This window comes from Danio aesculapii, chromosome 1, assembly GCF_903798145.1.
Source record: "Danio aesculapii chromosome 1, fDanAes4.1, whole genome shotgun sequence".
NCBI classification, from domain to species: Eukaryota; Metazoa; Chordata; class Actinopteri; order Cypriniformes; family Danionidae; genus Danio; species Danio aesculapii.
The window spans coordinates 5066311-5093551 of NC_079435.1; the positions used below are offsets into that span (position 1 = coordinate 5066311).

General features: G+C 36.5%; 1 protein-coding gene across 1 annotated transcript; it reads right to left on the minus strand.

Annotated features, from left to right (window-relative positions):
* Positions 1 to 432: 432 nt before the first annotated feature.
* si:ch211-286b5.6 (sialoadhesin) lies at positions 433 to 26657 on the minus strand. Its single transcript, XM_056456146.1, has 9 exons — positions 26570 to 26657; positions 11712 to 11766; positions 8941 to 9273; positions 5323 to 5586; positions 4945 to 5193; positions 2197 to 2302; positions 2072 to 2123; positions 1932 to 2003; positions 433 to 898 (listed from the first exon to the last, which is right to left on the minus strand). Exons 1-9 carry the CDS (start codon positions 26570 to 26572, stop codon positions 824 to 826), a joined length of 1209 nt encoding a protein of 402 aa, XP_056312121.1. The 5' UTR covers positions 26573 to 26657; the 3' UTR covers positions 433 to 823.
* Positions 26658 to 27241: the final 584 nt, after the last annotated feature.

Here is a 27241-nt window from a genome sequence, read left to right on the forward strand (position 1 = left end):
ACAGCGAGAGTTTTGATAAACTTTCAGTGAAAGCTTAATGTGACTATTTTCAATGTCACAAGGTTGTTTTTACAGCACTGATGTTGTAATGTTATTATAATTCATTCAGCTAAATAAACTCACGCTTTCATTTAGTTGTTGAAGCGTATAATGAGATGAAAGAATCAGTAGCATCAGGCTGGCACAGAAATTCCATTGTAAATGGGGAAATGTAAGCTGTCATATTTTAATGACATGGCAGCGGGAAATGGAATCTAATGCAGTACTTATTGTCCGGTCTAAGATCCACTTTAAATTGTATATCTAACAGGCAGTGAAGATTGGTAATTTTTAAAGGAATCAGATCTTAAACGTGAAAATTTTGTAATGGAAAAACAGTTCACCGGAAGCCCATGGGCTGCCAGGCTAAAAATAAGAGTCTGTGTGCGTATAGCCCATACAAATAACTCCTTTTATTTTGAATAATTTATGACTTGTTTCAGACTTCTGTAAACAAAGCTCTCCTGAAAGTCTTATGTCTTGTGGACATGGGGTGTAAATTGCAGAACACACATACAAACACGCACACACATTGTAATCATAATGGACAAGTGCTGTTTCTCTAGAGTATTTCATTAAGCTGTTTTTGCTCATCACTAAAGATTGTGATATTAGTTTTTCTGTTGATTCTTTGCACCAGGAGTTCGCTATGTTATATGAAAAAAACTGTACAGAGTTAGCATAGCTTGTGGATCAAATAATTAATTCTGTAAGAGTGTTGAAATCTTAGTAATGTTACAATGAATTTGACTGAGAATGTAAGTACATATAAAACATGAATAAATCATTCCTTAATATTATAATATGCAGAATCCTCATCTTCAGGGCTGTCCGTGTTTTCACAGGATCTCTTTATATTCTAGAGAACAAAATGAGCATATGAATGAGTAAGATTACTCAAACCCTTCTTAGTTAAGTTGTATGGGGAGCTGTTATGCGAAAAATCACTTTAATAAGGGGTTTAAACACAGTTGTGGCAACATAATGTCAGTGACTAAGAGGATTATAACCGTGAAGTTTTAGATGAAGCACAAATGAACAGTGGAGTATGCATAGACTGCCTTCTTCTGAGACACTTTTGTTTGCATTTTCAGTTTTTCACAGAGATAACGCCCCGTTTTCGGCCACTATGCTGACACACAGGCATTTATAGCTCCGCCCTCTTTTGAAGAGAGCACAATCTCATTTGAATTTAAAGCGGCAGTCACCAAAATGCCACACAAATAGGATCGAAGTCTAAAAGGGTCAGTTTCAGAGACTTATAAAACATTTTTTTTTTATTTTCCAAATTTTTTGAGTGCCTTGGACTGATTCCTGTTGTTGTTTTGATGAATCCTTTACCCAAAGAGCACCGACCAAATGTTTGAGCTACCCCTGAGCACTTTTTGTTTGTTTTTCTGGATTATTTGTGTGTTATTTAGTGCTGAAACATCACACACGCATTCTAGGGACATCGTTTTGCGACACTTTCTTAATTAATTATACAATCTTTAAGTCATACTTTCGTAAGGTTGGACTGGACCACTCATAACAAGAAACAGAGTAAACTGAAAACATGGTTGTCATTTAAATGCAAATTAAATACCCTGCATATTAATACCATCTCCCTGACAAGGAAGAAAATATATATATACAACATTAAAATTTAGATTATGATTAGATTTAGATTAAGTAAAGAGTTCCTCACATCCATATCAAACAACTCACATCGTCATACATAAGAAGGTTAACCTTAAGCAACCTCTTTAAGTCATAGTTCAAGGAACACACCAACAAATGGTATAACTTTAGTGAAGATGTTAGAGACCTTTAGAGTCTTTACACCCTATTATAAGATAACATTATTTATAAATGCAGCCCAGATGTTCTATCTGTAGATGTACTGTACTCACGTCCAGTGTGTCATATTCTGAGCATCTGGATTTGGGGTCAAGGCTCATGTAGGGGTCTTCAGGAGACTCCACCTGACAATGATGAGAGGATTAATTATTCGCTTATCACTGACCAATCACACGCAAGGAGATTTACATACCGTTTTACAGCGTTCTCTGTGTTTTTTCTCTTCTGATGGAGTCACTCGCTTCCTGTGAATGAAGAAGAGGGAATGATCATGAACACAAACTGACTCTGAATCTTCATGTAGAGAGTCTCTCTCACCTTCTGATCAACAGCCGAATTAAAACTATCAGGATCACAGATGTCACAAAAGCAGCTGCAGCAATTCCTGCTGTCACCATGATCCAAGATGAGCTGCTTTCTTCACCTGTGCAGGTCAAATAGAGCAAGTGTTTTATATACAGACAATAGTAACATTTCCACTTAAAGATGCGAATTAGATTTATGCACAAAACAGGAATAATGCGTAAAACATTAGTGAATAAAGAAGAGTTTCAATCTAATGAGCCAAAATGAACAGAATGCATTGGGAGATGTGGTGTTTTTTCTTCTCTAATAAATGAGTTATACTTCAGAAGACAAAGACGGAATGTAATGAACTCAATGTGGTGGCTTTTGGAGGCTTAAGACTCTCTTTGGAAACAGAAAAATGCTCAAGACAGTTCTGGAGGTAATAGTATTAATGATAATACTGAACCACTGTGATGACAGACTTTGGCTGAGGGATTTTAGAAATGAGCAAAACAACATTTCAGATGTTTTACTATGTGCTCGAAATGCTGGTTCGTCAATAATGCGTCCCATTAAGCTTATTTTTGTGATCACATGATCTGCACAAACAAAATCACAACACTTTTTTTTGATGCGCATACTAGAATTTATTTGATAAATGTGTTTCCATTATAGTGTGACGGTCGTCATTTAGGTTTTTTCCTTATTATGGTATAAGCGATTGTGTGATTGGATGACAGCTGTCAGCTGATACAATAGCCGCATTTCCACTATCGGGCCAGTGCGAGCCAGGGCTTTAATCGGGCCAGGCTGGGCCAATAGCCCGGGAGGTTGAGAAATGAGGCCGAAATCATGTCGCGTTTCCACTGTCGCGCTAGTTGCTCGCAGCGCGTCACGCAAACACCGCCCCCAGAACGTCCCCCGAATCAAACGTCACACAACCCGTCACACAACCCGCCCACTTCAGCGGGAACAAAACACTCAAATTATAACCACAAACACAACCTGGCATCACTACGAGAGCTGGAAGATGGAGAACACCGAAGCGATTGCTTTTTTACTGTTTGTGGTCTGTTGGTGTAAGGCCAGACAGCGATCCCTGGATAAGGACATTCGAGTTCGGCGGCATTTACTTCGAACACAGATTTTGGCTGCAAGGCTAGCGCGATAGCAAAACAAATGTAAGGGAAGAAAGCATCTTGTCTCCTCTTTACCTGACAGGAAAACTCCGCCTTTGTACGTAACCCCGCCCCGAAGCCCCAGTTGGCCCTCCTTGGCCCAAGGTATTCGGCGGGCCGAAAAAGGCCGGACGCTGGCCCCAAGAAAGCCCCGCTTTGGCCCGATTACGCCCCGGAAGTGATAGTGGAAACGCGACTGGCCTTGGCTCGCTCTGGCTCGCTCGCTTTAGGCGCGATAGTGGTGACACAGCTATTGTTATTTAGAGCGCCTTGGATGGTGGCTCTCTTTCTCTCTCATTCAATCCTTGTCACGCAGTCAGCATGCAGATGATTCCGGGTCACAGGGTCATGCTGACTGTGTGTTTGTAGAGAGCGCGCTGCGTAGTGGTTTGCTTCGATTCTGTTCTGTTCAGTTTTCGTGTTGGTTGGCCTTACTCTGAGGGAGTGGCAGTGTTCCTTGAAGTTAGGCGCGATATTAAAAGTGCGATTGTACGCGTATGTTTTGATGCGGACGTTGATGCAGCGACATTTATGAAAGGGAGAGTTTGTTATTTTTTGGCGGAGGTTTTTATGATGCGTGGTGAACGTATCATGCGTTCGGGTTTGTTTGTGGAGTGAGGTGCGTGTTTATTTTTATTTTGGCGCTCGAGTTGCCTAATTGTTTTGTTTTTTTTTCTTTTTGTTTGAATGTTTGATCACTGTTGTGATCGGGATTTGTTTGTTGCAGTTTTTCTGGGCCCAGTAGCATCAACGGGTGATCGGGTAAGCAAATGTTTTTTCTCTTGTTTGATTATAATGTTTTGCCAATTTATAATTGTGTGTGTATGTATGTCCAAAAGATTAATTGAGTACATGGTAGAGAGACATTTACAGAGTGCATTGAGTTCACAATTGCTTCAGCATGCACAAATGGAAAATCTACCATAAAAAGTGTATAATTGAGTTCTATAAGTTCGTTAATGTGTGATGAGTTTGGCCTTGAAATATTATTACTATTATTATTTGTTTGTTTGTTTGTGGGTAAATGTGATTAATATTGATTTTTGTATATTCAGAAGTGGTTTACTTGATTTATATCTTTATGGCTGGTGGATTTATCACCCGTTGATTGTTTTTTGTAAAGAGGTAATTAATAGGTATTAATTAATAGGCCTGGAAATTTAAGTTTGTTTGGTTTATGTTGAGTTTAACTAAAATGTGTTAAAGTTAAAGCTTGTTTTTTGTTTTCTTCTTTATGAATATATTGTTTTGCTTGTTTGATTGAATATTTGATTTGGTTTACCTGATTAAACCATGCATTTGTTGAAGCTTAATTTTTTAATTCAATTGGATTATTTGAGAAACTGTAGTGGGTTTTTTAACCCCTGGCCACTTTATTAGCCAAATACCGCTACAAAAGTTTGTTGGCATTTTTTGGTATCCGATAAAAGGTTTATATTACCCAGTTGTGTGAATAATACTTCTTAATGCACATTTTTAAAATGTTAACAATCTCTATCTCTAATCCATTAAGCATTTGTATAGCATATTCCACAATGAACATAAAAATAGGTGGATTGAAGCTATCTTCCTTATCAAGATTACCACGGATGATCCTTACCTTTATCAGTGACTGAAACAGACTCAGATCTCTGAGAGCCGTATTTATTCTCAGCCTCACAGTAGTAGCGTCCACTATCTAGTGTACTAAAACTCTGTCCAGATCCAACAGCTGAGCTTTGAGTCTCTTTAAACCAGATATATTTGACAGCAGGAGGGTTTGAGTCGCTGCTGCAGCTCAGAGTCACTGAATCTCCAGACACTGTTACAGCAGATCCACTGACAGACACTGAGACGCTCTTTGGAGGACCTAAATAACCAATAAACGTGAAATGGTATGCACGATACATAGCAATACTCAAATTATGGAATTAAGGATTCATTATAAAGGATTCATTATGTTTATGCTTTCAAATAAAGTGTTGATCTCTGCTTTCACCTCCAGGTCTAACGGTGATGTTAACATGTGTGGAGTTGAGTTCCTCGTGACCGCTAATGATGCACAAATACAGTCCGCCGTCCTCCAGCCTGACAGACTCCAGATCAAGCATGTTGTTCCCATAGTACTGACTGTGCAGATGTCCGTCTTTCCTCCAGGTGTAGGTTGGTACAGTCATGGAGGGGATGCATGAACCGCAGCTAAAGAAAATCCAGTCTCCCTCCATCACAACATCAGACTGGGTCTGTACCTCCACCTCCGCATCTAGACCAGCAAGAAGACATCTATGATTAGAGATTCTTGAGGATTGTGATGTTGGAGCAACGCAATAAGCAGGTGTAATGAGCCCAAAATACACTATATTGCCTTTACATCATATGAGCTTCAATATCAAAGGGATAATTCACCCAAAAATTCAGAGTCATAGTCAATAAGCAGGCAGAGGGTCAAAGGCAGGCAGCAGACATGAATAAACAAACAAAACAAAGCAAAGATCGGTACACGGCAAGACTAGGCAAGGGAAACGCGTCGTTATGTTCACAGTAATGTATTACAAGACTCAGCACCTTCTGTGTGTTTGTGTGCTGTATAAATAGTCCAGTAATGAGTCCATGAGCAGCTTCAGCTGTGTGAGTCAAATCAATGAAGACTTGGAGCAGGTGCGTGTGTGTTGCATGACTGGATCTTGTAGTCCATATACCGCCAGATTAGATCTATGTGATCTGTGTGTTTACCAGCGATCTGGAAGGATTACGACAACAACATGGGCTCATTCTGAAATCGTAGCCCTATATACATTTCTGGAGATCGCAAATTATGTAGCCAGAAGTACATATGGCTGCATTTCGTCTTTAAAACTAATGCTATGGGGCGGTATGACACAGTTACCAGTTTGTCCAGATACCTCACCTACGTTGGCGGATTGAGACACCGAGAGGAGTTGATCAAGATGACGTGGTTTGAGTCCAGCAAAGAACAGTTCCATAGGACGGGAAAGACAAAAACAAAAGCCAAAAAATAAAATAAACAAGTAAATAACAGGGTGAGAATGTGGTAAAATCTGAAAACGTGGTAAAAATCTGGCCAGGTCTATTCTTTTTCTGGATTGCTTTTTAAAACTCTCGGTTGGGTTTAGGGAAGGTGTGGACGGATCAGTCGATAAGTCAGTCAGTCAGTCAACAGCGGCCTCTGGTGGATTTACGAGACAACAGCAGGTGTGAATGCCACTTGCGAGAGAAATTTGAGATTTCAAAATGCGTACACAGCGGCCTCTGGTGAATTCCTGAAAACAAAAACTGCAAAAAAATATATCTCCTGGGACGTCTTTGGCGCTCTCCAGGAATGTATGTAGGGGTACATTTTCAGAATGAGCCTGGGTTGAAAAATCAATGGGTGCCACACACCAGCATTTAAAAAAAATCTTCTTTTGTGTTTAACAGAAGAAAAAAATAATAATTTTTATTAAATCCTTTAATTCATATTGGATTTAATATGGGTTGGCCCACTCTTTACAGCTATAACAACATCAGCTCCTCTGTGAAGGCTTTTCACAGGTTTAAGAGTGTGTTTATGGGAACTTTTTGACCATTCAATGTATATTTTGTGATGTCAGGCACTGATGTTGTATGAGAAGGCCTCATTCACATTCTCAACTCTAATTCTGGATGAAAGGTGTTCAATTGGGGTGTGCAGGCCAGTCAGTATCTAAAAATTCTTAAAGTTAAAAAAATCTGTTTTGTTTTCAGAAATAAAGTCAAAATTAAGTGAGTTTTTCCATAAAACAAGCTACAGTTGAAGTCAGAATTATTAGCCCCCTTGTTTATTTTTTCCCCAATGTCTGTTTAATGTAGAGAATATTTTTTCAACATTTCTAATCATAATAGTTTTAATAACTCATTTCTAATTACTGATTTATCTTAACTTTCCCATAATGATAGTAAATAATATTTTACTAAATATTTTTCATGATACTTTTATACAGCTTAAAGTCACATTAAAAGGCTTAACTAGGTTAATTAGACAGGTTAAGGTAATTAGGCAAGTCATTGTATAACAGTGGTTTGTTCTGTAGACTATCGAAAAAATATAGCTCAAAGGGGCTAATAATTTTGACCTTAAAACATTTTTTTTATTATTAAAAACTGCTTTTATTCTAGCCAAAATAAAACGAATAAGAAAAAATACATTATTAAACATACTGTGAAAATTTCCTTGCTCTATTAAACGTCATTTGGGAAATATTTAGGGAGATATATACAGAAAAAAATTCAAACAAGGGCTAATAATTCTGATTTCAACTGTATATATTCTCCCAATGGGTTAAGTCAGGGGTCGGCAACCCAAAATATTGAAAGAGCCATATTGGACCAAAAAAACAAAAAACAAGTATGTCTGGAGCCGCAAAAAATTAAAAGCCTTATAATGAAGGCAACACATGCTTTATATATCTATATTAGCCTACTATCAAAATGACTAAGTTGGCTACAAATACATAATGAGCCTTCATGATTAAATGTTTATTTTCCCTGCAGCGCATCCTGTAAAGAATGACGCACCACGTGACTACTCTGTTGTACGATGCCGCCTCAAGTTTAACTTCATTACAATATTAATGAACCATGTTTCATTGCTTTGATGAAATTAAAGAAATGCAATAAAGAAATCCGATTTTTGATGTCATTTTTATTTTGAGGATTCGAAAAAACAACAACAAAATGGAACGTGCATAACGTGGCCCTCATCGGGGCAACAAACAGAGTGCAATAAAACGCAGCCTGCATTTATAAAAATAAAACAGCAGCCTTTTGAAAAGTTAAAGTATATAAAATCTAATTAATACAGTTTAAGTTTAATTTCTGTTCAAATGCCAAGCAAGTCAGTGCAAGGGTAAAACACAGCAGCATCCTCTGTTCTCCTCAGTTATTTTTCTCTTTTTCCCTTTGGGATCCATTACCCATCACTCAGCCGCCGGTTTGTTTACAACAGTCACCTGCCTGGCATCCCGCCCTGCTGATAGAAACGTGTGTCGTAGGCTATGACGCAAATCTTCGTTGACAAAACTTTTGAAATTTAATATTTATTCTACACATTTTACAGCATTAGAAAACGTTAAGAATGTTTGTGTCATGTTTGTCCTCTTACAGAAACTATATTAAAACAAAAAATGTATTTCCCTCCCCCATCTTTTTCCATTTTCAAACATTCTTGAAAAAGCTCCAGGGAGCCACTAGGCAGCGCTAAAGAGCCGCATGCGGCTCTAGAGCCGCAGGTTGCCGACCCCCGGGTTAAGTAAAATAATCTTGTTTTTAGTTTGAAATAAGACTATTTTATTTACCCCACTGGCAGATTATTTTACTTGTTTTGTGGAAAAACTCACTTAATTTTGACTTATTATTTAAAAAGATTAAAAAGAATTTTTAGATATTAACTGGCCTGCAAAGAGTCCTGACCTCAACCCAGTTGAACACCTTTTATGCTGAATTAGAGTTGAGACCATGAATTTTTGATATTTGGACTAGAAACAAGATAAAATCTCAAAGTAAGAAAAGCATTTTTCCATTTTAATGTGAGAACTGAAATTTGACTAAAGCTACATAGAAATATAAATACTCCACTGACCTGTTACTTCTAAATGGACTCCCTGTGTGTTTGTCCAGTTGCGTCCAGAATCATCCATGAGCATAAAACTGAAGATTCCTGCATCACTGACTCCCACATCCCTCAGCACCAGTGAACAGTTTCCAGAGTCCGTCATAAACTCCACACGGCCTGCAAACGCTGGGTCCTGAGAGACCCTGACCTTTGGCTTCGCTGCTTTCTCATGGAGCCACTCGGCGGAGCTCACCTGGTTCCCGATTCGATGATAGACATCATATCGACAGGGAATGAGTGCTGTCGACTGCCGAACTGCACACATACTGCTGATGATATGAGAAACCTCATACTGCACACCTGCAATATACACCAATGTAATTGTAGATACAGAGTATGCATTAGATTAGATTAGATTCATCTTTATTGTCATTACACATGTACAAGCACAAGGCAACGAAATGCAGTTTAGGTCTAACCAGGAGTGCAACAGCAGCAAGTGCAGGATACAGGTATAAGTTATAAAGTGCAGTTATAGGAAAAACTATAGTGATATTTACAGATGGATGTACTATGAACATTATATACAGGTTGTATTAGCTATGAATAGAGATTTACAATACATGAATATATGTACAGGTAGCTATTCATAATCAGAAGTGTGCAGATAAATAAACATAATTACAAATGTATATGTACAGTGAGTGTGTACATAATTAGAAATGTCCATGTGCCGTGGGTATGTACAGTTCAGATAAGTGAATCAGTGCAATGAATATGTGCAAATTTAAATGTGCAAATGTTAAATAGTGCAGTGATTGTGAGGAGTTTAAGTTAGAGGAGTGTGGGGGGTGTATTGGGGCGGCAAAAGAGTCAGTGAGGGGCAGAGTTCAAAAGGAAGACAGCTCTGGGGAAAAAGCTGTTCCTCAGTCTGCTGGTTTTTGTCCGGGGGAGCCTGAAGCGCCTGCCGGAAGGCAGGAGAGAAAACAGTCTGTGAGCAGGGTGAGAGGTGTCCTTAAGAATACTGCATGCTCGGTGCAGACACCGTTTCTTCTGGATGTCCTCTATGGCTGGCAGTGTGGTCCCTGTGATGCGTTGGGCAGTTTTCACCACCCGCTGCAGTGCCTTACGCTCAGCAACAGAGCAGCTTCCATACCAGACTGTGACGCAGTTGGTCAGGATGCTTTCTATTGTGCAGCGGTAAAAGTTCACCAAGACAGCTGATGAAAGCTGGTTCTTCTTAAGTTGCCTTAAGAAAAATAGGCGCTGGTGAGCCTTCTTGACCAGGCTGGAGGTGTTGGTGGTCCAGGAAAGGTCCTTTGAGATGTGGGTCCCCAGGAACTTGAAGGATAAGACACTCAACGGACATCCCATTAATGTGGATGGGATCATGTGAGCCTGTTCGTCCCTTCCTGAAGTCCACAATGAGCTCCTTGGTCTTGCCGGTGTTAAGGAGCAGATTATTGTCGGTGCACCAAGTGGCCAGATGCTGTATCTCCTCCCTGTTGGCAGTCTCATCATTGTTGCTGATCAGACCAATCACTGTGGTGTCTTCTGCAAATTTGATGATGGTGTTGGATCTGTTCACAGGCCTACATTCGATGGTGAAAAAGGAGTAGAGGAAGGGGCTCAGCTCATGGTGGTAGAGCAGATGTGGCCTGATCTAACATTCTGAGGTCTGTTAGTCAGAGAGTCCATAACCCAGTTGCAGAGAGACGCGTTGATATCCAGGTCTCTGAGTTGGATCATTAGCTTAGAGGGTATGACAGTGTTGAATGCTGAGAAGTCAACAAACAGCATTCGTGCATAAGTGTTTTTATTGTCCAGGTGTGTGAGGACAGAGTGCAGCGCTATGGAGACGGCATCTTCTGTGCTCCTGTTGCCACGGTAGGCAAACTGATGTGGGTCCAGTGTGGATGGCAGAGAGTCTTTCAGACATTTTACAAAATGTCTTCTTTTGTCTTCAACAGAAGATATAAACTCATGAACAAGTGAAGGGTGTGTGAACATGCAACCTAATCTAAGTGAGTAATCAAATCAAATCATCTTTATTGATTTAGCATTTTTACATGAGTAAACTAAATAGTTTTTTGTCACTCAAGTTTTCTTGGACAGTGTTTTGGATTATTTTGTGGACTTTGAATGTCTCAGAAGCTCAGAAATCTCTTTCTGATATGAATAATTGTATTAATATAAGAATGGTCATTTTTGGGTGAATTAACGCTTTATGAATCAAAGATTCCCAAACTTTTGAAGGATGTTATTCGAATAACTTCTATGTAAAAATAAGTATGTATCTTCAACAGGTGCCTAGCATGTTTGATCTCTCTTATTTTACAGATTCTGCAACAAGTTCCAAGACTTTCACATATTTTAGTCCACTCCAAATGTTGACTACTGTATATAATATTTAACAAATCCAGATATTAATCAACAGTCTTTGCGCAGGACTCCTCATTCATGAAACTTCATTATAAATACATCATCCTGAGCAGAAAAGATTTGATAAATTGACAGCAAAACCCAATGCTGGATCCCCAGACTCATTAGTAGTTACAAATGGCTCTTCAAAATGCTAACTGTGAAAACTTGAGCCTGTTTCTTTGTGACTGTAAATATCTGTAAGTGTGAAAGCAAAACCGCAAACTGTGGCTGTTTGCTGAAGTGACACAGGGTGAAGAAAAGTTCATTTAAGCAAATGTGCTGCCAGTAAAGCAATTCGGTTTCAGACTGACATTATAAAAGATCTTGCATAAAGATGTACAAATGTGTACTGTATTTGCAGATAAAATGTTAACCTGTTGCCATCAGAGAGAACCAGATGAAGGACTGAAGCAGAAGAGCTGGACAGACCTGCAAAACAGCAAAACCTTCATGACAAATATGAGGAGAGGTTGCTAAACTGCTCAGACTACGCAAAATTAGTCAAGATTGATCAACGCTGTTTTAAATCATGTATAAAAAAGATGATCACCCTAAATTGAATCCAAAACAGCAACCTTTAAGACCCCTTGGATAACTACCCTCATTCATTTATTCTCCTTCAGCTTAATCCCTTATTTATCAGAGGTTGCTACAGCGGAATGAACCGCCAACTATTCTAGCATGTGTTTTACACAACAGATACCCTTCCAGGTGCAACCCAGTACTGGGAAATGCCCACACACTTGCATTTACACACACACTCATACACTACGGCCAATTTTGTTTACCTAATTCCCTTATAGCACATGTGTTTGGACTGTGGGGTAAACCCACGCCAACACAGGGAGAACATGCAAACTCCACACAGAAATGCCAAATGGCTCAGCCGGGACTCGAACCTAACCACTAAGCCACCAAGCTGCCCAACTACCCTCATTCATTCATTCATTCATTCATTTTCCTTCAGATTAGTCCCTTATTTATCAGGGGTTGCCACCGCGGAATGAACCACCTATTCCAGCATATGTTTTACGCAACGGATGCCCTTCCAGCCACCACCATGCCACCCAACTACCCTCATCTTATAGTAATTTAAAGTAAATATTAGTGTTTTTGAGCCATAATATGACAAAGCACTTAATAAATAAATCTGTAGCGTAAATTTTATAGTTACTATGGTAACGCAACAAATACAGTAATATAAATAAATTACTAAATACTGGCGGTTCATCCCGCTGTGGCGACCCCTGATGAATACAGGGACTAAGCCAAAGAAAAAGAATAAATACTGTAGTTAAGGGTATATATCTATAGGGTATATTATACTACAACACACCACAGTTTACTCTAGTAACGACTGAAGTATACTACAGTTCACTATAGTTAATACTACAGTATACTGGAGCGTTCATTAACAAAGAGTTACAACTATTACTATACTTTTACTCATTTACTGTAGTATTTTTTTATGTGGGCTGCTAGTGGTTGTCTTAGTCTTAAAATTGTAGCCATGTATAAGCAGCTGGCCCCAGATCAGTCATTCGTAGCGCGGTTAAGTTGGTTTTGTTTTAGATATTCCTGACACATTCAGTGATACACGGCAATAACTCAAAAACCTCTTACCCTAAAAAGATCTAAAGTGTGTTTCCTGCAAAGAGGCAAAGCTGGTTATGTTTCACAGCTGTCTTTTTCTTTTTTTTCGCTCGACATTACGAGCACTGCTCCGTTTAAGCCCTCGCAATATGCATTCAGCCGGGAGAGCTCGCGCAGAGAGGAGCTCCCAGTAAGGGACCGTCGGAAAAGTGCATCTTTTTTTTCGTTTTTTTTTTTTTTTTTTGCTAAAATGACTTGTCATTCACGGTTGCATATGGGAACTTTCAGAACCTCTTCTTTTACCCTTATTGTAAAAAAAAAAACATTAAAAATAGTTTTATAATCATCTACAGGAAACAATATGAAAAGGTTGTCAATCACTATAAGGGCATTTAAATAGCATTTCTTTTTACTTGTAGTGGCTGATTTGTCAATAAACAAATAAACCCAGTAAAAGAATAATTTTAAAAAATGCAATACCAGATGTTTTTCACAATCTGTCTCTTCACCCTCAGTGGCTGCTTAATGAATTGCATTTCCAAAATATTTTTCTCTATAACAGCTTTTTTCAATCAAGAAGATGTATATATATATATATATATATATATATATATATATATATATATATATATGAACTAGAATGTATCAATAGAATGATATAATCTACATTTTCATGTCTAGTGGTGACAATTGAAATTCACAACTTTTCTCTTTACCCCTAGTGGCTGACAAAGGAATTGCATGGCCAAAATTATCCCAACTTTTGTAATATCTGTTTATTTCAGGGAAACTGGCGCATAAAACTGGTGTTATTTGATAGAATGCAAGGCGATTGTGGAGTTGCATGACCAAAACTAACCTTCTTTTTGTAATAGCTTTTTACAGAAGAGGAAGTTAGAGATAAAACTAGTGTTAATCGATAGAGTGCAATGCTCGACATTTTTCACAACCTTTCTTTTTACCCCTAGTGGCCAGTTGTGGAATTGCATGACCAAAACTAACCTTCTTTTTGTATTAGCTTTTCACAGAAGTATGAGATAAAACTAGTGTTAGTCGATAGAGTGCAAGGCTCGACATGTTTCACAACCTTTTTTTTACCCCTAGTGGCTGATTGTGGAATTGCATGACCAAAATTACCCATCTTTTTGTAATAGCTTTTCACAGGAGAGGAAGTATGAGATAAAACTAGTGTTAATCGATAGAGTGCAATGCTCAACATTTTTCACAACCTTTCTTTTTACCCCTAGTGGCTAATTTTGGAAATGCATGACCAATATTAACTATCTTTTTGTAATAGCTTTTTATATCAAGGAGACTGAGTCATAAATCCATTGTTATTCAATAGAGTGCAATGCTCGACATTTTTTACAACCTTTTTTTTACCCCTAGTGGCTGATTAGGGAATTGCACAATCAAAAATAACTATCTTTTTGTAATAGCTATTCAAAGGAGAGGAAGAATGAGATAAAACTAGTGTTAATCAATAGAGTGCAAGGCTCTACATTTTTCACAAACTTTCTTTTTACCCCTAGTGGCTAATTTTGGAATTGCACGACCAAAATCAACCATTTTTTTGTAATAGCTTTTTATATCAAAGAGACTGAGTCATAAATCTATTGGTATTCAATAGAGTGTAATGCTCGACATTTTTCACAACCAATTTTTTCAACCCTAGTGGCTGATTAGGGAAGTGCACGATCAAAATAAACTAACTTTTTGTAATAGCTTTTCACATGAGAGGAAGTATGAGATAAAACTAGTACTAATCGATAGAGTGCAAGGCTCTACATGTTTCACAACCTTTCTTTTTACCCCTAGTGGCTGATTGTGGAATTGCATGACCAAAATTAACCCTCTTTTTGTAATAGCTTTTTATGTCAAGGAGATTGAGACATAAAACCAGTGTTAATCGACAGAGTGCAATGCTCCACATTTTTCACAACCTTTCTTTTTACCCCCAGTGGCTGACAAGGTAATTGCATGACCAAAATTACCCATCTTTTTGTAATAGCTTTTCACATGAGAGAAAGTATGAGATAAAACTAGTGTTAATCAATAGAGTGCAAGGCTCGACATTTTTCACAAGCTTTCTTTTTACCCCTAGTGGCTAATTTTGGAATTGCATCACCAAAATTAACCCTCTTTTTGTAATAGCTTTTGATGTCAAGGAGATTGAGACATAAAACCAGTGTTAATCGACAGAGTGCAATGCTCGACATTTTTCACAACCTTTCTTTTTACCCCTAGTGGGTGATTGTGGAATTGCATGACCAAAACTAAACTTCTTTTTGTAATAGCTTTTCACAGCAGAGAATCTGGCACGTAAAACCAAGGTTAATCAATAAAGTGTGATTCTCGACATTTTTCACAACCTTTCTTTTTATCCCTAGTGGCTGATTAGGGAATTGCACAACCAAAAATAACTATCTTTTTTAAATAGCTTTTTATATCAAGGAGACTGAGACATAAAACTAGTGTTAATTGACAGAGTGCAAGGCTCGACATTTTTCACAACCTTTCTTTTTACCCCCAGTGGCTGACAACGGAATTACAGGACCAAAATAACCCATCTTTTTTTAATAGCTTTTTATATCAGAGAGACTGAGACAAAAAAAAAAACAGTGGTAATTGATAGTGTGATGCTCGACATTTTTCACAACCTTTCTTTTTACCCCTAGTGGCTAATTTTGGAATTTCATGACCAAAACTAACCTTCTTTTTGTAATAGCTTTTTATATCAATGAGACTGAGTCATAAATCCAGTGTTATTCAATAGAGTGCATTGCTCGACATTTTTCACAACCTTTCTTTTTACCCCCAGTGGCTGACTATGGAATTACATGACCAAAATTACCTATCTTTTTGTAATAGCTTTTCACAGGAGAGGAAGTATGGGATAAAACTAGTGTTAATCGATAGAGTGCAATGCTCAACATTTTTCACAACCTTTCTTTTTAACCCTAGTGGCCGATTGTGGAATTGCAAGACCAAAACTAACATTCTTTTTGTAATAGCTTTTTATATCAAGGAGACTGAGTCATAAATTCAGTGTTATAAATCACCTATTTTTGTAATAGGTTTTTACAGCAGAGCATCAGAGCATTTTTCACAACCTTTCTTTTTACCCCCAGTGGCCGATTGTGGAATTGCATGACCAAAACTAACCTTCTTTTTGTAATAGCTTTTCACAGCAGAGCAACTGACACGTAAAATTAATGTTAATCAATAAAGTGTGATGCTCGACATTTTTCACAACCTGTCTTTTTACCCCTAGAGGCTAATTTTGGAAGTGCATGACCAAAATTAACCATCTTTTTGTAATAGCTTTTTATATCAAGAAGATTGAGACATAAAACCAGTGTTATTCAATAGAGTGCAATGCTCGACATTTTTCACAACCTTGCTTTTTACCCCCAGTGGCCGATTGTGGAATTTCATGACCAAAACTAACCTTTTGTTTGTAATAGCTATTCACAGCAGAGCAAACGAGACGTAAAACCAATGTTATTAATAAAGTGTAATGCTCGTCAATTTTTCACAACCTGTCTTTTTACACCTAGTGGCTGATTGTGGAATTACATGATAAAAATTAACCCTCTTTTTGTAATAGCTTTTTATATCAAGAAGACTGAGACATAAAACCAGTGTTGTTCAATAGAGTGCAATGCGTCACATTTTTCACAAACTTTCTTTTTACCCCCAGTGGCCGATTGTGGAATTGCATGACCAAAACTACATTCACATTTTAATGCTACAGACTCGAAATCTTGCTGGTAATATGTCTGAGGGAATAATGATTGTGCTCCCGCCATATGATAATTTTCTCATAAATGACGTAATACTCAATTACCGATATTACCAAATTTGGTAATTGAGCATTATGTCATTTATGAGAGAATTATCATATGGCGGGAGCTCAGTGCTTACAATGCAACAGACGGTATAAGTACATTGTATAGTGCAGTTACTTATAATAATTAATATCTAAGATATATTTTTATAAACTAAAGAAATAAACATAAAATATAAATGAATATGTAATTGAACATTATACATTATTTAAAATTAAACTTATTTATAATTATAGAATGGATAATAAAGTCCATGATATCAGTTGTGGAAGCTGCTTTCTACATATGGAAACAAAATTAATATTTTAATATAAATAAAAAATAGGTGTCATAAAGGGATGTCAATTACTTTTGAATGATTAAAGTGTGCATTGGACATTTATGATACAGTAATTGATTACACAAAAAATGTTATTCATAAGAATATTTATTTGGAACACAATGGTCAAAACTCATCACATTTTTTTTTACAATTCTTTACAATTGACAAGTAACTATTATCTTTGTGCATAACGTAAAATAATTAGTGTATGCATTTTTTTGCCATTATTCAGCCCTTAAAAGTTCTGTGGTGTTAAATGTGGGTGTAATTGTGCATTTCAAAATTAATAAATCATTTTTTTCTAGATTGCACTGCATATAAATATTGCTATACATGTTAAATGGATTTAGCTGAGTGTAATCCTTGCCAACACGCAAAAAGTTATTCTAAATATAACAAAAAAGTTGTTACTTTTTCCACAGGCAGCACAGCAAAATGGCTGGGGCTCAGTGGTTAGCACTGTCACCTCACAGCAAGAAGGTTGCTGGTTCGAGTTCCAGATTGGGTCATTTGGTATTTCTGTGTAGAGTTTGCATGTTCTCCCCATGTTGGTGTGGGTTTCCTCCCGGTGCTCCAGTTTCCCCCACAGTTCAAACACATGCACTATAGGAAAACTGATGAACTAAGTTGTCCGTAGTGTATGAGTGTGTTTATGTAAGAGTTTATGGGTGTTTCCCAGTACTGGTTTGCAGCTGGATGGGCATCCACCGTGTAAAACAAATGCTGGATTAGGTGGCGGTTCATTCAGCTGTGGCGACCCCTGATGAATAAAGGGACTAAGCCGAAGGAAAATGAATAAATCAGTGAATTTATTAAATTAAATATACAGAGTTGAAGTCAGTTCTCCTGAATTATTAGTCCTCCTGTTTATTTTTTCCCCCAATTTCTGTTTAACGGAGAAAATATTTTTTTTAAATACATTTCATACTTTTTTGCATTAACTGCAATGATGACCGTGCATAATATTTTACTAGATTTTCTTAAAGATACTAGTATTCAGCTTAAAGTGACATTTAAATGCTTAACTAGGTTAAATAGACAAGCCAGAGTAATTGGGCAAGTCAGTGTATAATGATTATATTCAGTAAAAACGTTATTTTGTAAAACTCTATTTTTAAAGATTTTTATATGTAGTTTGAAATTTGATACTTTAGAAAGTCCAATACATTCACTGTTTTTATTTATTTTATTATTTATTTTTTACTTTTTAGTACAGTACTGTAAAAATGTTGTATGATGTGACATTGCAAAAAACAAAAAACTTATAATATACACAGTTTTTATGTGATTTATGTTCATTGATGTAATGTTCATGTAGTGCTATTTATTTATGTGCAATTATGATTTTTTTTTTGTTCATGACTTGTTGGACATTATGCGAAAATTGGGTCCAGAAATTTGTTTTTTCAAATTATTCATAAACAAATTTCAGTTGTGGTGATAGTAGTATTTAATATGTAAATTTTCCCTATATTTTAATGGGTGCTGTGTTGTGTTCTAGTTATTCAGCAAGGGAAAATACAATTAAGGTCAGAATTATTAGCCCCCGTTAAATTTTATTATAATTTTTTCTTTTTCTTTTTAAAATATTTTCCAAATGATGTTTAACAGAGCAAGGAAATTTTCACAGTATGTCTGATAATAATAATTTTTCTGGAGAAAATCTGATTTGTTTTATTTCGGCTAGAATAAAAGTAGTTGTTTTTTAAAAACAATTTTAAGGTCAAAATCATTTTCCAATTTAAGCTATATATATATATATATATATATATATATATATATATATATATATATATATATATATATATATATATATATATATATATATATATATATATATATATATATATATATATATATGATAGTCTATAGAACAAACCATCATTATACAATAACTTGCCTAATTACCCTAACCTGCCTAGCTAACCTAATTAAACTAGTTAAGTCTTTAAATGTCACTAAGCTGTAGAAAAGTGTCTTGAAAAATATCTAGTCAAATATTAATTGCTGTTATCATGGCAAAGATAAAATAAATCAGTTATTAGAGATGAGTTACTAAAAGTATTGTTTAAAAATGTGTTGAAAAAATTAGCTTTCTGTTCATTCATTGATTTTTCTTTTCGGCTTATCCCTTTATTAATTTGGGGTCACCACAGTGGAATGAACTGCCAACTTATCCAGCATGTTTTTACAAAGCGGATGCCCTTCCTGCCGCAATCTATTACTGGGAAACATCTATAGAAACTCATTTTTTACACACACACTACATACATTTTAGCTTACCCAATTCACCTGTACCGTAAGTCTTTGGATTTGTGGGGGGAAACCGGAGCACCTGGAGGAAACCTACAGGAACGCAAGGTGAACATGAAAACTCCACACAGTAATGCCATCTGACCCAGCAACAGCTCTAACCAGTGACCTTCTTGCTGTGAGGCGACATCACTACCTACTGCGCCACCGCATCGCCCCTTGAAAAAAATCTGCTCTCCACTAAACAGAAATTGGGGAAAAAATAAATAAGGGGGCTAATAATTCAGAGAGGCAAATAAATCTGACTTCAACTGTATGTTGTAAGTTTTATGAAACACAGGCAAGAACTGAAGGTGAGTACTGAACATGTCAATTACTGAACCTGCTTTTTGGATATGTATCCTTTCTCTTTGCAACTAAACAAAGACTAGAGAAGAGATCAATTGGCAGCAAGTTAGTTGAACAGGTTGGGATCTGGAAAGAGGACATGTAGTGATGATTAAGATCAGACACTGAAAAAGACGGTGAAAATAATAGGGTGATAGTAAGTGACTGCAGTTGCAAGGAGTAACTGTTATGATGATTTTGGTTGGTTAAGCTGAGCAAACTGGCAGGCAGAAAACATGTCAAAATCTATACTAAAACTTAAATTAGTAAAGGGCTAAGTGTCCTCCACTACACTTTTTGAGTGACACTGGTTTCATGTCTCCTTGGGCCTGGGCTAAAAGCCTATGATAAAAATAATGTATAATTTTAAGCAATTCGCTAATCAACAACAAGGGTAAAAACAGAATGTAAAAAATGTCCACCATGCACCTTCATTGATTGAAACTTGTTTCATATTTTTATTTCACTGATAATGAAAGTTATTACAAAAACAATATTAATATTGTACATGCAACACCCTTTTCAGCCATTACAAGTAAAATTAAAGTTGTGAAAAATAATCAGCATCACACTTTATTGAATAACAGTAGTTGTATGCATAAGTTTTCGTAAAATAAAAAGCCATAGGTGTAGAATGAGAGGTTGTAAAAAAATCTCAAGCACCATAATCTATCAATTTATACAGGCTTTGTGTCTCAGTCTCTTTGAAATAAAATGATATTACAAAAATATGGCTAATTTTGGGCCAGAACAGTGGTGCAGTGGGTAGCACGATCAACTAACAGCAAGAAGGTCGCTGGTTCGAGCCTTGGCTGGGTCAGTTGGCATTACTGTGTGGAGTTTGCATGTTCAAGTGGGTTTCCTCTGGGTGCTACGGTTTCCCCCACACGTCCAAAAATTATTTGGTATAGGTGAATTGCGTTAGGTAAACTGTCCGTAGTGTGTGTGTGTGTGTGTGTGTGTGTGTGGATGTTTCCTAATGATGGGGTGCGGCTGGAAGGACATCCACTGCGCTGAACAAATGCTGGATATGTTGGTGGTTCATTCCACTGAGGCAACCCTGGAAATAATAGAGACTAAGCCAAAAATAAAATGAATGAATAAATGGCTAATTTTGTTCTGGAAATTCCCCAACCTGTCAAAGGGGGTAAAAAGAGAGGTTGTGAAAAAGGTCGAGCATCACACTTTATTGATTAACATTGATTTTATGTCTCAGTCTCTTTGATATAAAAAGTTATTACAAAAAGAAGGTAAGTTTTGGTCATGAAATTCCACAATCAGCCACTGGGGGTAAAAAGAAAGGTTGTGAAAAATGTCGAGCATTGCACTATATTGAATAACACTGGTTTTATGTCTCAGTCTCTTTTATATAAAAAGCTATTACAAAAAGAAGGTTTCTTTTGGTCATGTAATTCCAAAAATTAGCCACTAGGGGTCAAAAGAAAGATTGTTAAAAATGTCGAGAATTGCACTCTATAGATTAACACTAGTTTTATCTCTCACTTCCTCTCCTGTGAAAAGCTATTACAAAAAGAAGGTTATTTTTGGTCATGCAATTCCACAATCGGCCACTAGGGGTAAAAAGAAAGATTGTGAAAAATGTCGAGCATTGCACTCTGTCGATTAACACTAGTTTTATGTCTCAGTCTCCTTGATATAAAAACCTATTACAAAAATATTGTTAATTTTGGTCATGCAATTCCGCAATCTGCAACTGGGGGTAAAAAAAGGTTGTGAAAAATGTCGAGCAATGCACTCTATTAAATAACACTGGTTTTATTTCTCAGTCTCCTTGACATAAAAAGCTATAACAAAAAGAAGGTTATTTTTGGTCATGCAATTCCACAATCTGCCACTGGGGGTAAAAAGAAAGGTTGTGAAAAATGTCGAGCATTGCACTCTATCGATTAACACTAGTTTTATCTCTCACTTCCTCTCCTGTGACAAGCTATTACTTAAAGATCATTATTTTTGATCGTGCACTTCTCTAATCAGCCACTGGGGGATAAAAGAAGGGTTGTGAAAAATGTTGAGCATTGCACTCTATTGAATAACATTGGTTTTATTTCTCAGGCTCCTTGATATAAAAAGCTATTACAAAAAGAAGGTTATTTTTGGTCATGCAATTCCAAAATTAGCCACTAGGAGTAAAAAGAAAGGTTGTGAAAAATGTCGAGCATTGCACTCTATCGATTAACACTAGTTTTATCTCATACTTCCTCTCCTGTGAAAAGCTATTACAAAAAGATGGTTAATTTTGGTCGTGCAATTCCCTAATCAGCCACTGGGCATAAAAAGAAAGGTTGTGAAAAATGTCGAGCATTACACTTTATTGATTAACATTGATTTTATGTGTCAGATGCTCTGCTGTGAAAAGCTATTACTAAAAGAAGGTTAGTTTTGGTCATGCATTTCCAAAATTAGCCACTAGGAGTAAAAAGAAAGGTTGTGAAAAACGTTAAGCATTGCACTCTATTGAATAACACTGGTTTTATTTCCCAGTCTCCTTGACATAAAAAGCTATTACAAAAAGATGGTTAATTTTGGTCATGCAATTCCAAAATTAGCCACTAGGAGTAAAAAGAAAGGTTGTGAAAAATGTTGAGCATTGCACTCTATTGAATAACACTAGATTTATGACTCAGTCTCCTTGATATAAAAAGCTATTACAAAAAGATGGTTCATTTTGGCCGTGCAATTACAAAATCAGCCACTAGGTGTAAAAAGAAAGGTTGTGAAAAATGTCAAGAATTGCACTCTGTCGATTACCACTAGTTTTAGCTCATACTTCCTCTCCTGTGAAAGCTATTACAAAAAGATGGTTGATTTTGGTCGTGCGATTCCCTAATCAGCCACTAGGCGTAAAAAGAAAGGTTGTGAAAAATGTCGAGCATCACACTTTATTGATCAACATTGGTTTTACGTGTCAGATGCTCTGCTGTGAAAAGCTATTACAAAAAGAAGGTTAGTTTTGGTCATGCACTTCCCTAATCAGCCACTGGGGGATAAAAGAAAGGTTGTGAAAAATGTCGAGCATTGCGCTCTATTGAATAACACTAGTTTTATTTCTCAGTCTCCTTGATATAAAAAGCTATTACAAAAAGGTGGTTGATTTTGGTCGTGCAATTTCCTAATCAGCCACTAGGCGATAAAAGAAAGGTTGTGAAAAATGTCGAGCAATAAACTCTATTGAATAACACTGGATTTATGACTCAGTCTCATTGATATAAAAAGTTATTACAAAAAGAAGGTTAGTTTTGGTCATGCAACTCCACAATTGGCCACTAGGGGTAAAAAGAAAGGTTGTGAAAAATGTTGAGCATTGCCCTCTATCGATTAACCCTAGTTTTATCTCATACTTCCTCTCCTGTGAAAAGCTATTACAAAAAGATGGGTAATTTTGGTCATGCAATTCCACAATCAGCCACTAGGGGTAAAAAGAAAGGTTGTGAAACATGTCGAGCCTTGCACTCTATCGATTAACACTAGTTTTATCTCATACTTCCTCTCATGTGAAAAGCTATTACAAAAAGTTAGTTTATTTTGATCGTGCACTTCCCTAATCAGCCACTAGGGGTAAAAAAAGGTTGTGAAAAATGTCGAGCATCACACTCTATTGAATAACAATGGATTTATAAATCAGTCTCTTTGATATAAAAAGCTATTACAAAAAGGTGGTTGATTTTGGTCGTGCAATTTCCTAATCAGCCACTAGGCGATAAAAGAAAGATTGTGAAAAATGTCGAGCAATAAACTCTATTGAATAACACTGGATTTATGACTCAGTCTCATTGATATAAAAAGTTATTACAAAAAGAAGGTTAGTTTTGGTCATGCAACTCCACAATTGGCTACTAGGGGTAAAAAGAAAGGTTGTGAAAAATGTCGAGCATTGCACTCTATTGAATAACAATGGATTTATAAATCAGTCTCTTTGATATAAAAAGCTATTACAAAAGATGGTTGATTTTGGCCGTGCAATTCCAAAATTAGCCACTAGGGGTAAAAAGAAAGGTTGTGAAAAATGTTGAGCATTGCACTCTATCGATTAACACTAGTTTTATTTCATACTTCCTCTTCTGTGAAAAGCTATTACAAAAAGAAGGTTATTTTTTGTTGTGCAATTCCCTAATCAGCCACTAGGGGTAAAAAAAAGGTTGTGAAAAATTTCGACCATTGCACTCTATTGAATAACAATGGATTTATGAATCAGTCTCTTTGATATAAAAAGCTATTACAAAAAGATGGTTGATTTTGGCCGTGCAATTCCAAAATTAGCCACTAAGGGTAAAAAAAAGGTTGTGAAAAATGTTGAGCCTTGCACTCTATCGATTAAAACTAGTTTTATCCCTCACTTCCTCTCCTGTGAAAAGCTATTACAAAAAGATGGGTAATTTTGGTCATGTAATTCTGTAATCAGCCACTAGGGGTAAAAAGAAAGGTTGTGAAAAATGACGAGCATTGCACTCTGTCGATTAACACTGGTTTTATGTCTCAGTCTCCTTGATATAAAAAGCTATTACAAAAAGATAGTTAATATTGGTCATGCAATTCCAAAATTAGCCACTAGGGGTAAAAAGAAAGGTTGTGAAAAATGTCGAGCATTGCACTCTATCGATTAACACTAGTTTTATTTCATACTTCCTCTCCTGTGAAAAGCTATTACAAAAGATGGGTAATTTTGGTCATGCAATTCCACAATCAGCCACTAGGGGTAAAAAGAAAGGTTGTGAAACATGTCGAGCCTTGCACTCTATCGATTAACACTAGTTTTATCTCATACTTCCTCTCATGTGAAAAGCTATTACAAAAAGTTAGTTTATTTTGATCGTGCACTTCCCTAATCAGCCACTAGGGGTAAAAAAAAAGGTTGTGAAAAATGTCGAGCATTGCACTCTATTGAATAACAATGGATTTATAAATCAGTCTCTTTGATATAAAAAGCTATTACAAAAAGATGGTTGATTTTGGCCGTGCAATTCCAAAATTAGCCACTAGGGGTAAAAGAAAGGTTGTGAAAAATGTTGAGCATTGCACTCTATCGATTAACACTAGTTTTTATCTCATACTTCTGTGAAAAGCAAAAAGAAGGTTAGTTTTGGTCATGCAATTCCACAATCGGCCAATAGGGGTAAAAAGAAAGGTTGTGAAAAATGTCGAGCATTGCACTCTATCGATTAACACTAGTTTTATTTCATACTTCCTCTTCTGTGAAAAGCTATTACAAAAAGAAGGTTATTTTTTGTTGTGCAATTCCCTAATCAGCCACTAGGGGTAAAAAAAGGTTGTGAAAAATTTCGAGTATTGCACTCTATTGAATAACAATGGATTTATGAATCAGTCTCTTTGATATAAAAAGCTATTACAAAAAGATGGTTGATTTTGGCCGTGCAATTCCAAAATCAGCCACTAGGGGTAAAAAGAAAGGTTGTGAAAAATGTCGAGCCTTGCACTCTATCGACTAACACTAGTTTTATCTCATACTTCTCCTGTGAAAAGCTAATACAAAAAGAAGGTTAGTTTTGGTCATGCAATTCCACAACTGGCCACTAGGGGTAAAAAGAAAGGTTGTGAAAAATGTCGAGCATTGCACTCTATCGATTAACACTAGTTTTATCTCTAACTTCCTCTTCTGTAAAAAGCTATTACAAAAAGAAGGTTAGTTTTGGTCATGCAACTCCACAATCGCCTTGCATTCTATCAAATAACACCAGTTTTATGCACCAGTCTCCCTGAAATAAACAGATATTACAAAAGTTGGGATAATTTTGGCCATGCAATTCCTTTGTCAGCCACTAGGGGTAAAGAGAAAAGTTGTGAATTTCAATTGTCACCACTAGACATGAAAATGTAGATTATATCATTCTATTGATACATTCTAGTTCATATATATATATATACATACATCTTCTTGATTGAAAAAAGCTGTTATAGAGAAAAATATTTTGGAAATGCAATTCATTAAGCAGCCACAGAGGGTGAAGAGACAGATTGTGAAAAATATCTGGTATTGCATTTTTTAAAATTATTCTTTTACTGGGTTTATTTGTTTATTGACAAATCAGCCACTACAAGTAAAAAGAAATGCTATTTAAATGCCCTTATAGTGATTGACAACCTTTTCATATTGTTTCCTGTAGATGATTATAAAACTATTTTTAATGTTTTTTTTTTACAATAAGGGTAAAAGAAGAGGTTCTGAAAGTTCCCATATGCAACCGTGAATGACAAGTCATTTTAGCAAAAAAAACAAAAAAAAAAAAACGAAAAAAAAGATGCACTTTTCCGACGGTCCCTTACTGGGAGCTCCTCTCTGCGCGAGCTCTCCCGGCTGAATGCATATTGCGAGGGCTTAAACGGAGCAGTGCTCGTAATGTCGAGCGAAAAAAAAGAAATAGACAGCTGTGAAACATAACCAGCTTTGCCTCTTTGTAGGAAACACACTTTAGATCTTTTTAGGGTAAGAGGTTTTTGAGTTATTGCCGTGTATCACTGAATGTGTCAGGAATATCGAAAACAAAACCAACTTAACCGCGCTGTCATAGGTCACACTCTGAAAATAAACGGAGGTTGCAGTATTACGAAATCCGCCTTTAATTCTGTTACTATTTTAATTGGAAATGTTAAAGCCGTGTTTCTAAACTTCGTACTATCCATGCTTGACTTACAGCATGAGAATATACCACCAACTGCATCTTTTTATTGTATATCCACATGTTTAGAGCTTAAATAGGTCAACTCAAGACATAGACACTTGAATACATAGAAATCAAGTAAACCGCCTCAGCCATTTTAGTTAAATAAGAGTTAAAATGAAATATTCTACCATAATCCTGAAGTCTTCAAATGTTGATGATCAAAACTGCGAGCAGACGAGACGTCGAATACGAAACAAGATGAACTAAGACTAAAACGTTACATCCTCTTTTCCTTGAAGTCATGGTGAGAACTTTAGTTGTTAAAACTGCTGACGCTTTTAAATGGTGTTATAACCACAGACAGTACAGCAGCTCTGAAATCACCAAACATCATTGATACCATTTATTAGGTTAATAAATTGCACCACAGAAGTTTGAAGGATACCTCAAACTGAGTCAATTGGTGGAAAAGATAAATAAAAAACAAACAAAAAGGAAGTCACATCTGCCCAATGTACAGAATTTAGGTCTCAAAATGTTATGGAAAAGAATATTAAAGTTAGACAGTCTGTTTCTGTTTACAGTTGGAAAAGTGATATTATTGGTTAGAATATTTCTCTGTTGAGTTAATTTGTCTCTAACCCTAAATAGATCTAAACTGTATTCCCTACAGAAAAGACAAAGCTGGTTATGTTTCACAGCTGTCTTTCTTTTTTCGCTCGATATTACGAGCACTGCTTGAGCAGTAGCAATATGCGTTTAGTCAGAGAGAGCTCGCGCTGAGCTGAACTCTCTGTAAGGGACCGTCGTAAAAGTGCTTCTTTTTTTCGTTTTTTTTTTTTTCCGAAAACAAGACCAAT